We start from the raw sequence: 15,746 nt of genomic DNA, 5'->3' as shown, positions 1-15,746 counted from the left end.
GACAGGGTAGTTAATGACAGTAATGAAGGTATGCTGCTGCAACAACAAAATCTAGAAAAATTAGACAGGTGGGCTGAGAAATGCAAGGCACTGCATATGGGTTATTTGTTATTTGGTTTTTTTTTTTAGGAGCATTAGCAACTAAGGCCATATTGCTCCGGGGATATGCGGTGGTCAGTCCCTGACCTTTCCGCATCCTCCGTATTTGGTGGTCATGGGCTGGAACGCCGGTCTAATCAAGAAGCTTGTGCTACGCACTACTGCTCCTGCCCACCTGGCTACGGAGGCACCACGGCATAGTTTAAAAAATAATTAAAACTCAATTTAACACAATTAAAAAAATTTCAAACTATTCTTACTAATTATAGCTACATAAGCTGATCAATCTGTGTGACCAGTCTGATATCATTAAACAAAGAAGGAAAATTATTTGCAATTTTTTTCGTAAAATTCTTTTAATTAATTTTCTTATTTTAATTGTGTTAAACTGAGTTTTATTTTGTTAAATTGATTTTTAATTATTTTTTAAACTATTTGTTACTCTAATGTAAGTTTTTCGATTTTCCTGTTTTAATTTCTGGAGAGTATCATACGGAAGTGTTCTATGTACTATATTGAGGTAAACTTCTCTTATTTTACAAATATTGATATCAATGTAGAACGTATTGAGCATTACAGTTCTGGTTCATACTATCTAACTGTTTACAACTATATGTAAAAATTAAATTATATATATGCAGATATGTATAGTACCGTGTTATTTATAAACAAAATGATTACATTTAAAATTAAAAAGACAATGCAGTACTGTGCTGTGTAAGCTTACCTACTTCAAATATTTTATGAAATCTTTCATCAGACAAAATAAATTTTCTGTTCATACTCTGGGATGACCACATAAGGTCAGAGGAATTCATAAGACAGAAAGATAAAAAAACATGCAATATTTAGCAGTCACAAAATCTGGGTCCCATATTCCAATACAGTCAAAGGTTTAGCTTGAATCTATGTAGAAAAGAAATGGAATGACTTATTCAGTAAACTTTGCAACTTAACTATTCTTACTAATTATAGCTACATAAGCTGATCAAACAATGTCTGTGTGAGCTAGTGACCAGTCTGATATCATTAAACGACTTGGAGCAAAAAAAAGAGAAAAGTGCCCATTGCAAGTACAGTTACGTTGAGAGCATGATTGCAAAAAAAAAATCCTTTAGTTGCTTTCGCATGTCAAACTTAGTTTTAGAAATTTTACCTCTAACAAAGGCATTGGTTTCATGTAAGGATTTTATAAAATAAGAGGGAATATATTGAGTGACTCAAATAAAAGTAGAATCATTTCCAGATACATTATTCTTTTTATGGAAGGCCAGAAACCTTTCGATACCACTTTCAAATAATACCTCCAATTCATACAACACAGAATATTTTGTTTTCCTTAGAAACATCACATTAAACATCTGTTTTTATAGAAAAGACAATTTTCAGCATTTTAAAATTGAAATACAGTGGAACTTAATTATAACGAGCATCAAGGGACCGAAAAAATTTCCTCATTATAACCATTACTCGCTATATCAGTGATAGCGGAGATGGGGAAACCCCTGAGGCCATTAGACAAGGAACACTTTATATCAGTAATGACTTAAATCTTTCTCCTATTTTTTTAAATTCTCAATAATTTGATAAAGATAGATTCAAAAAACAAAAGAAATATTAGAGAGAAAAAATATAGTATGTACCTGCATATTATTCATATTAATATGCTTGTATAAAGTGCAATACACTTAATACTAAACAATTTATTTCTCAGTAATTAAAAATAATACTTTTTAATAATAAACACGATTTCAATTAGTCTTTATTTATGAATCTTAAAATTGATGTTTGTTTTAAAGATTTCACTTTAATATTTCTTGGTGAAGTTTGCCCTTAAAACACTCAATGCATTAGAAGTCTCATTACTTGCCTCAGTTCCTCAAAAAAAAAAAAAAAAAAAAAAAGGATTGTGTCCATTGCAACCTTGAGCTTGTGGGCACTGATTTTGATTTCCTTTCGCTTGTCATCATCATCTTTGTTGAGCACAGCATCTACAATGTCACTCTCTGTAGGAAGACCACTAGTTAAGTTGCCGTTGACTACTACAAATTCATCAAGGTTATCTGTATTAAAACCTACAACATTGTTACGTAGCAACCATTCGGATAATGGTAAGTTGTTTTCTTCATTTCCATCATCTTCATCTACGACTGAAATTTCATTTGAATTTAATTTCAATTTCTTGAAGCAATCCAGTATGGTTGTCAAAGTAACATTGTTCCACGCATCATTCAATATGTTTATAGCATCCGATATCGATATAGATCTGTTCTCTTTGATGTAGAACTAGAAATCTTTTATAAAATCCTTTCAAACTCTTGATTACACCTACATCCATTGGTTGTAAAATTGATGTCGCATTGGGAGGCAGAAACACCAGCTTAATGTTGAATCAGGGGATGTGCAGGACAGTTATCAACTAATAATAAAATATTTTTCTTCTTTTAGAAAAGCTCCTTATTCCAATCATTTACGTATTGCCAAAAAATATCCGAAGTCATCCAAGCTTTCTTGTTTGAAGTGTAATCCACAGGAAGTTTCCTTACATTTTTTGAAACACCAAGGTTTTAACAATATTCCGATAACAGTTTTTTTTTTTTTTTTTTTTTAAATATCAGTTCCTGTCATATTTGTGCATACAAGCACCATCACAATTGAGCCTTTGATTTTTTCCACCAACATATTTTCCCCCTTTTCATTTAAATGTGTTGTCAGGTGTCAAATTATAAAAAAAGGTCCTGTTTAGCCAGTATTGTAGATGTCTTCACCATTGAAATCTTTCCTGATTCCTGCCCAAACACAGTCAATCCATTCATTTGCCATTATTGGATCTGCAGATCAAGATTCTACACTAATTTTTGCATAACCATGTTATGTCGGTTTTTAAATCATCCAGACAACCATTGTTACACACAAAATCATCCCATCCAAATTGTTCAGCAAATTTTTTGCTTGAGCTTTCAAGATTGGACTGTCTATTGAAAACCCAGCACTTCTTTGTGTAGTGAACCATTGAAGCAATGCTTCATCAACGTTTGTAACCTTGCACTTTCTAAATTTTTTTCTTCTTCCAGTTATGTTCTTTTCCAGTGCCAGTATGTAAACATCTTCATTCTTCCACAATATCGATACAAGAGGACAAAGAAAACGTTTTACACACTTCAACATTTTTTGCACCAAGTCCCAACTCACGAATAATTTCAACTTTGGCGAATCGAGAAACACTTTCTTTTATTGGTAGACAAGTTTTTGAAGGAAGAGTTAGTTTCCAACTGATTTTAGTTTAAAATGATAAAGTGATCAGCACACAAAGTTCTTAGAAGCCCGAAATACATACAACATTCTTAGAAGTCCCGAAATAAATTTATGGTTTAGCAAATACAAGGCAATCTGTAAATAGGATAACGTGACAAGCGTCAATGCACTATTGTATAGCCCCCATCCCCGAAAGGACAAGGTCGAAAACTGGCCTCTAATCCGATGTGATGCGGGTGGTTATAAAAACTAAGTCACCCTTTTCATTTTTGTATATTCCAAGAATTGGGTTTCTTTTCAACTACACAAGCAATTAAGAATATTTGCATAGTTACCAAAATTTGTTCAGTATATCCGTGTAATACGCTCGTTATAATAGTGAGCGTTTATATGGCAATATGCATAAATTAAAATCATTATGGCTTTTTTGCTCGTTACAGCCGTGATCTTGTTATTTCTGTGCTCATTATAACCAAGTTCGACTGTATATCTAAATTTCGTTCTGGTCTCTTAATGAGATTGAAAAGATGCTTAGATCCTGTATTACTACAAAGAACAATGAGGATAGACTAAATTTTCACAAATTTTATCATATTTCAGGTTTGCCATAAACAGTGAATAACCTACGTATTTTGCACATCGGTACTATCATCAACTGTGGTAATAATAGCTGAACTTCAATTTTTTTAACTCCAGAATAACTGCTTGATTTGAACAGTTTCAATCAATCATCAGACAAATTGCATGTTCCCTACATTTTGAATAAAAATAACTGGGAAAATTAACCCAAGACATTTAGAGGCAAATACACAATAATACAAGCCACAGAAAACATGGAAATGCCAATAAAACTGTCCAATAGTAAAACAAAAACACTACGGAATCAAATTTTCAAATCCAAAGAAAAACTGCCTTTAACCTTCTTCTAGGTGAAAGAAGAGGCCATGTGTAAAGTTTGGTTGCAGCAACTACAGTGGAGTGTGAGGAGACTGCAGACCAACCTCCTGTATTATATATTAGATAAATATGAACACATACTTATCTGCTAAAACAATACTTACCTTTGATGATTTGTCCTTCAAGCTAATGACTCCAGATTCAATCATTTCATGATATAGATCATTACCTTCTCGGGTTCGTTCACCAACACCAGCAAACACAGAGTAGCCTCCATGAGCTTTAGCAACATTATTGATCAGTTCCATAATCAGTACAGTCTTCCCTACTCCAGCTCCACCAAATAAACCTATTATAACAATGGTTCAATCAAAACTGGGTATTTAAAAAAATTACTGAAGTGAAGAGGTTTTAAATTTGTTCAATTGCATTATTTTAGTACTGCAATAATAAAACTAAATAACTGCAAATATAATGAAACCAAGTTAACCATTTATGGGCTATTTCAGTGATTTTAAGTGACTATTACACAGCAGTCCTTTGCATATGCAGTCATTTGTTAAACAATTTCAGGTATATCACAATAAATAATGCCCCAACACCTAAAAAAAAAATCTACTCTTCTCATAGACATTAAGCTCTCCTTGAGAGTGCAGCAATATCTTAATTAATTAATTAATAAACCATACTGCCACAGTATTAATTACTCAATAAAGAAATTCTATCTATGATTTGGTATCTCTAATTTGGATCACAGGTAGATTTCCTGCATTGAGCAATACAATAAAACGTTGGTATAATGAATGCCAGAATAATGAAATATTTCATTATTCTGGCATTCATTATAGAGGATAGGTATTAATTTCATTTGATATTGATACCTATCCTCTGCCAATTTACTGTATTTTTATCTAAAAATATTTAATTTTAATGAATATCAGTTTAGTGCAAAACAAATTCATACTACTACAAAAAAATAAATGACTATAATGGAATTTGCAAAAAAGAGAAAATCTTTAAACAATAGGACATGCACTTTTTGATCTTTGGTCCTTAGCATCTGGCAATGCCGCAATATTAACTGGGCAGTTAACTGCTGTTCAAGATTAGTGGCTTTTGATCTGTCTGCTTTCCTGAAGTCTTAGTTGAACAATTTTGGAAATGGCAGGGGTTATTTATAGAGAACTACAGATTTTGTGAATAGTGTTTAACAGGTGAAGCATCATTGCTATTGAAATTATGCTTGTTTGCAACATTGTGTGAAGAAGTATGGTTGTTTATTGTATCACCCAACTATGATGTGGTCACAGGAACTGAATTCCGAAAATAATTTTGATCATATACTTCGATTTCAGGAAAGCTTTTGATAATGTTGCACATGGAAGACTGCTGTACTAATTGGAGAGGTATGGCATCAAGGGTAAGCTGCTACAATAGATAAAGGGATGGTTGAGTGGGAGACAACAGAGAGTGGTAATTAATGGACACTGCTCTTCGTGGACAAATATTATTAGTGGAGTTCCCCAGGGTTCGGTTGTTGTTGTTTGGTTTTTAGAAGCATTAGCAACTAAGGCCATATTGCTCCGGGGATATGCGGTGGTCATTCCCTGACCTTTCCGCATCCTCCGTATTTGGTGGGCACGGGCTCGAACCCCGGTCTAATCAAGAAGCATGTGCTCCTGCCCACCTGGCTATGGAGGCACCCCAAAGTTCGGTTTGGGCCCATTGTTGTTTTGTATATTTATCAATGATATTGATAAAGGTATATCAGGTTTAATGTCCAAGTTTGCAGATGATACAAAGGTTGGCAGGGTTGTTAATGACAGTATGCTACTCCAACTGGATCTAGATAAGTCGGGAAAATGGGCTGAGAAGTGGCAACTGCAGTTTAACATTGACAAATGCAAAGTACTGCACATGGGTAACAATAACCGAAGAGAAATGTATCAACTGGGTACTACACTCAGGAAAGTGGAAAGTGAAAAAGACCTGGGGGTAATTGTGCAGCCAAATATGAAGTTCGCTGAGCAGTGCAGATGGGCTGCCAGGGCAGGTCATGGAGTCTTGTCAATGATATATAGGAATTTTGCTAGCAGGGAGAGGGAGGTGATAATCCCGTTATACAAGGCAATGGTCAGGCCACACATAGAGTACTGTTTAAAGGTCCGGAGGCTGCATTTTAGGAAGGATGTAGAGTTACTAGAACAAGTACAAAGAAGCACAACAAGATTGGTGAGTGAAACAAAGGGGTGCTCTTCCTAAGAAAGCCTTAAGTTATGAAAATTGCAGTGCCTGGAAAGTAGGCACCTGCGAGGTGGTCTAATTGAGGTATATAAGGCTTTGAATGGATTGAGCAAGCTGAATGCTGATGGAATTCTTTGTCTTGCTCAGACTAAGAATCTGAGGGGGCACAGTTTCAAACTGAGGAAAGATGGTTGTACAATAGATGTGTGGAAATTTGCCTTTATCCAGCAGGTAGTTGATTAGCATTAGTAGAGACATATGATGCAAGAAAGCAAGCTTATGCAGCATCAGCCAAAATTAAAAAAAAAAAAAAAAAAAAAAACAACTTCCATTTCATCCCTTCGTTCGTTCGAAATACCTGTCCAGCTGAGCTTTAAATTTATTTAGGCTATCAACTTCCACAACAAGGGATGGAAGTCTTTTCCACAAACCAACTACCCGCTGGCTAAAGGCAAATTTCCGCACATCTATCCTACAACGGTCTTTCCTCAATTTGAATTTATGCTCTCTCAGGTGATTATTCTGAGCAAGAGGGAGAATCCCATCGGCATTGAGCATGCTCAAACCATTCAAAGCTTTATACACCTCTATCGGATCACCTCGCCAGTGCCTAGTCTTCAGACACTGTAATTTGCAAAACTTAAGCCTTTCTTCGTAATTCTTGAAATGAGGTATCCAGACCTGTATACAGTACTCAAGGTGTGGCCTGACCATTGCCTTATACAAGGAAATAATCACCTCCTTATCCCTGCTAGAAAAATTCCTGTATATCATTGACAAGACACCATGAGCTACTCTTGCACCCATCTGCACTGCTCAGAGAACTTTATATCTGCCAGCACAATTACCCCAGGTCCTTTTCATTCTCTACCACTGTCGGTGTAGTACCACAGAGTTGATACATTGCTCTGGGGTTGCTGTTTCCCATATGTAGTACGTTTTATTTGTCAATGTTAAACTTCATTTGCCACCTCTCAGCCCATCTGCTCAACCTTACCAGATCCTGTTGCAGCAGCATAGCGTCAGTAGTGTCCTTAACAACCCTGCCAACCTTGCACATTAAGCTTGATATACCATCATCAATATCATTTATAAATACAGAAAACAATAATGGACCCAACATTGAACCCTGAGGGACTCCACTAATAGAGAAGACAGAGTGGTAATCAATGGACAATGCTCATCACTGAAGTGATGAGCAGTGTCCATTGATTACCACTCTGTCTTCTCCCCCTCAACCATCCCTTTATACATAGCAGCAATTTGCCTCCAATGCCACACTGCTCCAATTTCTGCAGCAGTCTTCCATGTGCAACAGTATCAAAAGCCTTTCTAAGATCCAAATATATAATATCAAGGTTATTCCCTGCATCCAGTTCTTTTGTGACTGCAGCATAGTATTCAATCAAATTGGTCAGGCAAGACTTTCCCTTAAAACCATGCTGTGTCCGAGCTATAACTGAAGTCTTGTCTAGATGATCCTGCAGTGCTTCTTTAACCAGTGCCACCATTAATTTTCCTGGAACAGAAGTTAAACTCACAGGTCTATAATTACTTGTGTCAGCCTTTGATCCTTCCTTGTGAATTGTGGTCACATTTGCACATCTCCAGTATATGGGTACATAGACTGGAGATTTGCAAATGTGATTGGTGGAACAGGCTTCCATCTTTTGTTGTGGAAGCTAATAGCCTAAATTATTGGAGGCTTGAAGTGGTGGAACCCATGTTTAGTCTCTAGAGCTAATTTCTGGACAACCGTTCCCTATCGCTTCCATCATGCAGTATGATTCATGACTTTTGAGGTTATGATGAACATCGTGGCGAGATCCAATATTCCTTATATTTCGAGGGTACAGCTCTAGAACTGTGTTCGCAGGCTGGCTGCTAGTTAGTACACCGGACCGAACCTATTGGTAACTCTCTAGGAGGCTTCCAGATCACCTAGTGTATAATCTTGCTACCTCTACTCTGCCAGATAGTGACTGGAGGGAGTCCGAATAGTGTGTATGCGGGAAGCATTGTCGAGGCCACTTTATGTCAAGAATTTGGGTATATTCTTACTATGTGTACGTCATATCCAAAAATTTCATTACTTCATACAGCATGTCCCACCCACTTTTTCTTACTATTGAATACACCAAATATGTCAAACTAATAGAGCAAGCTTATCTGCGAAAAGATCTAAACCTCTCAATAACTCCCTAATTCATTTTACAAATATACGTGGTCTCAATTCTAATCTCAACGATGTCCATTTTCACTTGCAGTCTACCAAACCCCATGTACTTTTTCTGACAGAATCTCAGTTATCGGTTAATTCAACTACTGCTCACCTCAGTTGCCCAAATTATTTGCTGTATGATTCCTTTCGACTCAAAAGTGATACTTGTGTATAAGACAGTTCTGATATTCCCTGTCAGAGACTTGGCAATTTGGAATCTCCTCTGGCTTAAAATCCCTCTACCTCATTGTGTTGAATTCATCTGTTGTCTCTACCACTCTCCCAACTCCACTAATCACTTGGAGCTCTTTGACTTCCTCTCTTTGTAACTTGACTTTCTCCAGTCCAACTTTCCTAACAGTGAGGTAATTTTCCTTGGTGATTTTAATGTTCACAACTCCGGCTGGCATCCGTTTTCTAGTCACACGGACCCAGCTGGTTGAGATGCTGAAGCTTTTGCAATTACTAATGACCTAGCACAGATTGTTCATTTACCTACAAGAATACCAGACAATCCTAATCATGCAGCCAACATGCTTGATCTTTTTCTCACAAACAACGCTTCTAAGTAAATGGTGGAAGTGAGAGGTCCTTTAGGCACTTCAGATCACAACTTGGTGTTTGTTTCTTCTCCAATGGAGTCTTTATCTCATGACTATTCCCAACCTCGTGTTGTTTGGCATTACAAGAATGCAAAATGGGATGACCTGCGAGATTTATTTTCTTCTTTTCCTTGGTCGGATTACTGTTTCAAAACTTCTGATGTCAACGTTTGCTCAGATCGTGTCAGTGAAATTATTCTTGCAGGAATGGAATCCTTTATCCCGCACTCCACTTTAAAATCTCTTCCTTTATCTAAACCTTGGTTTTCCAATAAATGTGCTAAGGCCGTTCAAGAGAAGAATGTTGCATATCGTAACTGGCTTATTTCTAATTCTTCAGTTTCATTTTCTGCCTAAACCAAAGCTCGCAACAATTGTAAAGCAGTTATTAATCAGTTCAAATTAGAGTTTGAACAGGCTAAGAGTAGAAAACTTGCTTCTTGCCCTAATGGTAGCCGAGTATTCTGGTCTCTTGCCAAAGCTATTGGCCGCATCTTTTGCCCATCTCTGCTCCCACCTCTGTCCAAACCAGATGGTTCTGTTGTCACTTCAGCCAAGGATAAAGCTGACCTGCTAGCATCCAATTTTTCTTACAACTCATGTATTAACAATCTTGGTAAAACACCTCCCACCATTCCCAACACGCTCCATTCAATGCCTCCTGTGATCTTCCGTCAAAAGGATGTCAGAAGGATTTTGACAAATCTTGATGCTAAGAAAGCTCCAGGTCCCGATGGTATTTCTCCACTTGTTCTCAAAACCTGTGCTCCTGAACTTACTTTTATTCTTTGCCGCCTCTTTTCACTTTCTTATTCCAAAGGTGTTTTTCCTTCTGCTTGGAAATTTGCTCATATCCAGCCAGTTCCTAAAAAGGGTGACAAATCCTTTCCATCCAATTATCGTCCCATTGCAATCACTTCTACTCTTTCTAAAATAATGGAGAAATCAATTAACCACCAACTCTTAAACGATCACCAACTGATCAACGATCGCCAGTATGGATTCCATCAGTGTCGATCCACTGGTGATATCCTGGCTTATGTTACCCATTTATGGACTAATTCAATGGAAAGGTTCGGTGAAACACAAGTAGTTGCTCTTGACATCTCAAAGGCTTTCGATCGTGTTTGGCATAAAGGTTTTCTAAACAAGCTTCCATCTTATGGTTTGCCAACTGTTTTTAGTAATTGGTTATCCAGTTTTCTCTCTGATCGCTCACTGAGGGTGATCGTAGATGGCTCTCTGTCTTTATCTTCTCCACTAATGCCGGTGTCCCCCAAGGTTCAGTTCTTTCCCCCACTCTTTGCCTCTTGTATATTAATGACCTTCTATTGACTGGAAATCCTATCCATAGTTTTGCCAATGATAGCACATTACATTCCACTTTCCATTTTGCGAGAAACCTTGTCCTGCTCAATCAGCTTCAACTTCTCGAAAATCTGCTACCAATTCCTTAAATGCCGATCTCCAGATAATTTTCCAGTGGGGCAAAGACAACTTAGTTGATTTCAACCTTTCTAAAACTCAGTCTTGTCTTATATCTCGCAAAAAGAATTCTTCTGTTCCTATGCTTATCTTTAGTGACACTCCGATTTCTAGGCAAAATGATATATCTCTTTTGGGGATTACCCTGACTTCTAATCTCTCTTGGCACAAGCACATTACAAATATTGCTTCTTCTGCATCTAAAAAACTTGGTTTTCTCTTTCACTCTTGGTGTTACTTTTCTTCCAAACAGCTGCTCACACCGTATAAATCACAAATCCACCTTGCCATGGAATATTGTTCCCACTTCTGGGATGGTGCCCTCAAAACCTCTCTCAGGCTTCTTGATTCCATTCAGAGGAGGGCAGTTAGGTTAATTAATGATTCATCTCTAACAGAGTCTCTCCACTAGCTGTCTCATAGACGTACTGTTTCTGCTGCATGCCTTTTCTACAGATACTTCCACGGGCACTTTTCTTCTGAATTGGCTTCTATAATTCCCGCTCTCTCTTTCAAAAGAGTCCGAACACGTGCCGCCACCAACCAACATCCATTTACTGTCCAACTTCAAACTCACAGAACCAATTTTTATCTTCCTTGTTTATTCATTCAACTGCCGTTTTGTGGAACAACCTTCCTTCGTACGTATTTCCTGAAAATTACAGTCTACAAAAATCTTCTTTCGTCTTCTGAACCTCCAACCCAAGCACAGTACTAAGTACTATAGGTTCTAATACCTCTCGTGTTTGGGATTTACATAAAAAATAAACAAATAAATAAATAAATTTAAGGCTGAGCTGGACAGGCATTTGGAATGAATGGAGGGATGGAATGGGAGGGTTTTTTTTTTTTTTTTTTGGCTGATGCTGCATAAGTTTGCTTTCTTCCATTGTATGCCTCTACTGATTCTAAGACAGAGTGGTAATCAATGTACACTGCTCTTCATGGACTAATGTTATTAGTGGAGTCTCCCAGGGTTCAGTGTTGGATCCATTGTTGTTTTCTGTATTTATAAATGATACTGACGATGGTATATCAGGCTTAATGTTCAAAGTTTGCAGACGATACGAAGGTCGGCAGGGTTATTAATGACACTAATGACAGTACGCTGCTGCAACAGGATCTAGAAAAGTTGAGTAGATGGGCTGAGAGGTGGCAACTGAAGTTTAACATTGACAAATGCAAAGTACTGCATATGGGAAGCAGTAACCCCATAGTAACGTATCAACTGTGTGGTACTACACTGACAGAGGTAGAGAGTGAAAAGGACCTGGGGGTAATTGTGCAGGCAGATATGAAGTTTTCTGAGCAGTGCAGATGGTTTGCAAGAGTGTCTTGTCAATGATATACAGGAATTTTTCTAGTAGGGATAAGGAGGTGATTATCCCCCTTGTATAAGGCAATGGTCAGGCCACACCTTGAGTACTGTATATAGGTCTGGAGGCCTCATTTTAAGAAGCATATAGCTGTTGGAATGAGTACAGAGAAGAGCAACAAGATTAGTGAATAAAAGAACAAGATTAGCAAAACTTAAGCCTTTCTTACGAAGAAAGGCTTAAGTTTTGCAAATTACAGTGTTTGGAGACTAGGCACCTGCGAGGTGATCTGATTGAGGTGTATAAAGCATTGAATGGTTTGAGCATGCTCAATGCTGATGGGATTTTTCCTCTTGCTCAGAATAATCACCTGAGAGGGCACAAATTCAAATTGAGGAAAGACAGTTGTAGGATAAATGTGCGGAAGTTTGCCTGTAGCCAGCGGGTGGTTGATTGCTGGAACAAACTTCCATCTTTAATTTAGAAGTTGATAGCTTAAACAGATTCAAGGCAAACTAGACAAACATTTGGTTGTTGTTATTTGGTTTTTAAGAGCATTAGCAACTAAGGCCATATTGCTCTGGGATATGCGGTGGTCATTCCCTGACCTTTCCGCATCTTCCGTATTTGGTGGTGACGGGCTCGAAACTCTGTCTAATCAAGAAGCATGTGCTACGCACTGCTGCTCCTTCCCACCTGGCTATGGAGGTGCCTACAAACATTTGGAGTGGGTGGATGAGTAAAATGAGAAGGGGGTGTGTGTGTTTTTTTTTTTTTTTTTGGCTGATGCTATATAAGCTTGCTTTCTTGCATCATGTGCCCTTGCTAATGCTAATATCAATGTGAAAACACACAGAATTCCAGCTATCGGTACTATAGCAAACACAAGATTGAGTTTACTACCAGTGTTTAATTGATTACACTAACAGAAAAGCCCAATAAACCGGAAACTGCAAATTGTTTGAAGGTAGTGATCTTCAGAAATGTGCTTTAGAAAAATACCACAAAGGCGGTAACTAGCGAGTCAACAGCAGGGATTCACAAAAAGGAATGGAAACGTTGAAAATTATATCTAACATAATATGTAGCAGAGTTTTCCTAGCACAAAAGCTTAAAAATACCATGTTATACGACATTTCCCGCAATTCTCTAACGTAGTTAGAGAATTGCGGGAAACCTTCTTATATAAGTACCATGTTGCACAACATGATTAATAAATATCAATCATGATAGAGCGAAACCATGTTGCAGAAGTACCATGTTATATGGGGGGGGGGTTTGCCTGTATATACATTTGATTTCAGTATTTGGCCATTTTCAGCAATGTTTTACAATTTACGAGATGAAAATTCAACTTCCTTCTTATAAATACACAAATGAATCTTCCACAGTCAACACCTTTGTTCATCTGGATCATATTTTTTTTTGTGTAAAATTAGAATATGCTTTATACTGTGCACATTTGAATATGTACTGATATACAGACACTAGTTAATTCATTTTCCCTATTCACAGGTATACTGAAGAAGCAAGGGATTCCAGTAAAAGATGGAACGAATGCAGAAAATGTGAGTGAGTGGCAAAAAGGAAGATAGTATTTGGCAGATGTAAAAGACATCTTATTAAAGTAGCTGAATTTGCTGGCATTTTAGAAAGAACAGTAATAAGAGTTTAAGAAATGGTGGAGTTGAAATCAACCAGAAAGCAGCAGCAGAATTGTCGTCAAAAGTTTGTCCTAAGTGATTGTGATCAGTGATAAATATCACATCTAGTAAACAAAAAAAAAAAAAAAAAAATCAAACAAGACAAGAACTGTAAACAGTTAACCAAGGACCAAAAACTAGACTTGATAATTAGAATGGCGTGATATGGTCCAGGGAATCGAAAATGTTGTCTATACTCTAATGATACCAGGCACCAAGTTTACGAGAGAAGCAAAGAGGTACTTCATTCAGACTGAGTGCAAGTTATCATACAAGCTGGTGGTGGGTCAGGAATTCTTTTCAAGGTCTTCTACTTGAAATACCAAGTGGATGAATAAGACTGGCTATACAAATATTCTGAATGATCAGGTTGTGCTTTCAGCTGAATATCTGAAGGACACTCATGATCTCGATAATCATGTATTCTGACAACTGAGAATTGTTAGAGCATTTAAATGGACCAGCCACATCACCAGATTTAAATCCTATATAGAACATGCAGAATTATCTCGATCAGAAAGTGAAAACATAACAACAGCATCCACGAAACCTAAACGAATTACTGGCCCAATTTTTTTCAGAATAGCTTAATGATTGATATAAACTATTTAAGGTATTCTATTGAGAATTTGGAATACCATTCTCAAATGGTATTCTGTTTGAGATTTGTACTAAAGAAGGGAGTTGCACATTATTAATTGAAAATTTAGAGTTGACTAATTTTTTGTCTAGTGTCTGCATGTATTTTTTTTTATATAATTTTATTTGTGTAATAAATGGATTTTTCTATCTTACAGTTCCAGTTATTCTTTCTTATAGACTACACTATTTATAATCTACACAAGGTAAATACAGAAGCACCACAAAGCTCACTACTAAAATTAAATTACACCCATTCCTTACTCTATCAAAATTCTTTTCCCCCTCCAATCTGATTAAAATTCTGCTGTTCCTATGGAACAATAAAAGTTAACAATATTACATTTGCACTACATGATAGGTGCAAAAGCACCACAAAACTAGAACCAAATTTCAGTAGTAGTTATTGATAAAGATAGATAGCCCACTTAACAGTTTTAAAATACATAAAAACAAAATAATATATTTTATGTATCAAATATTTAACAACTTTCAATTATAACTAATCAAATAAACTAAATTTTCCTTTTAGCATACAGGATTATCATTAAAAGATGCAAGTTTCAAATGCCTACATTTTTCAACATATTGCGCTGGCACTGGTGAGTTTGGTGTTGTTAATCACATAAGATGTGGGAATTCCCCCTCTAGTTAACATCCTGGCAAGAAAGTTTGGTATGCACAATGGAGTAGACTACTGAGCATGTTTTTGTGTGAAACGATTTTATTAAAACTGAGAGTTCTGTTGCAGAGTTGCAAGAATTTAAAGAGAAATTGTGTTGCAGAAAAAGTAAAGAAACAATTTCCTGACAAGATTGGGCAAGACTACATACAATCAATGTTGTTTTTCATTTCCCGAAGGAACATTTTAATGATGAGATCATCTCTAATTGATATCTTGGATGATATAGGATTGAATGGTCTTGGCCTCTGTACTTAAGAAATTTTGTGGAGAATTCTTGAAGGACAATGCAGCTGTGGAAGGCATCTACGAAGAAACACTGCCCTCAGTTATGGTAAACTTCTGTCTCTGAATGGTCTTAGATGCACAATGTCCGAATTAATTTTTGACAAATTCATCTGTTATCATCTAAGTGACAGAAACATTTGGAAATAACTGTTTTTTTCAGTTTGTGAAGCACCGAAACTTTATTTTTGTTTCAAATGGTTTTCAATTAAAACAGTTTCATCTTAATCATCAGATGCAATAGCTCCATTTTTCAGTTTGGGCAGACATTCAACAAATTCTCCATCACCTGTTAGATATAATTCCATGTATTTCACT

General features: G+C 36.7%; 1 protein-coding gene across 1 annotated transcript in view; it reads right to left on the bottom strand.

The window, feature by feature from the left end:
* ATPsynbeta (ATP synthase, beta subunit) overlaps positions 1 to 15,746 on the bottom strand; it is a 97,444-nt gene that overhangs the window by 45,153 nt on the left and 36,545 nt on the right. The window contains exon 4 of the mRNA XM_090383417.1: positions 4,416 to 4,600. Coding sequence (XP_090239543.1) covers positions 4,416 to 4,600 — 185 coding nt within the window. The remainder of the gene's footprint in view (positions 1 to 4,415; positions 4,601 to 15,746) is intronic.

Source organism: Mastigoproctus giganteus, chromosome 10, assembly GCF_048544385.1.
Source record: "Mastigoproctus giganteus isolate SK-2022 chromosome 10, ASM4854438v1, whole genome shotgun sequence".
NCBI classification, from domain to species: domain Eukaryota; kingdom Metazoa; phylum Arthropoda; class Arachnida; order Uropygi; family Thelyphonidae; genus Mastigoproctus; species Mastigoproctus giganteus.
The sequence above is the reverse complement of the archived record's forward strand: the minus strand, read 5'-3'. Positions and strand labels throughout refer to the sequence as shown.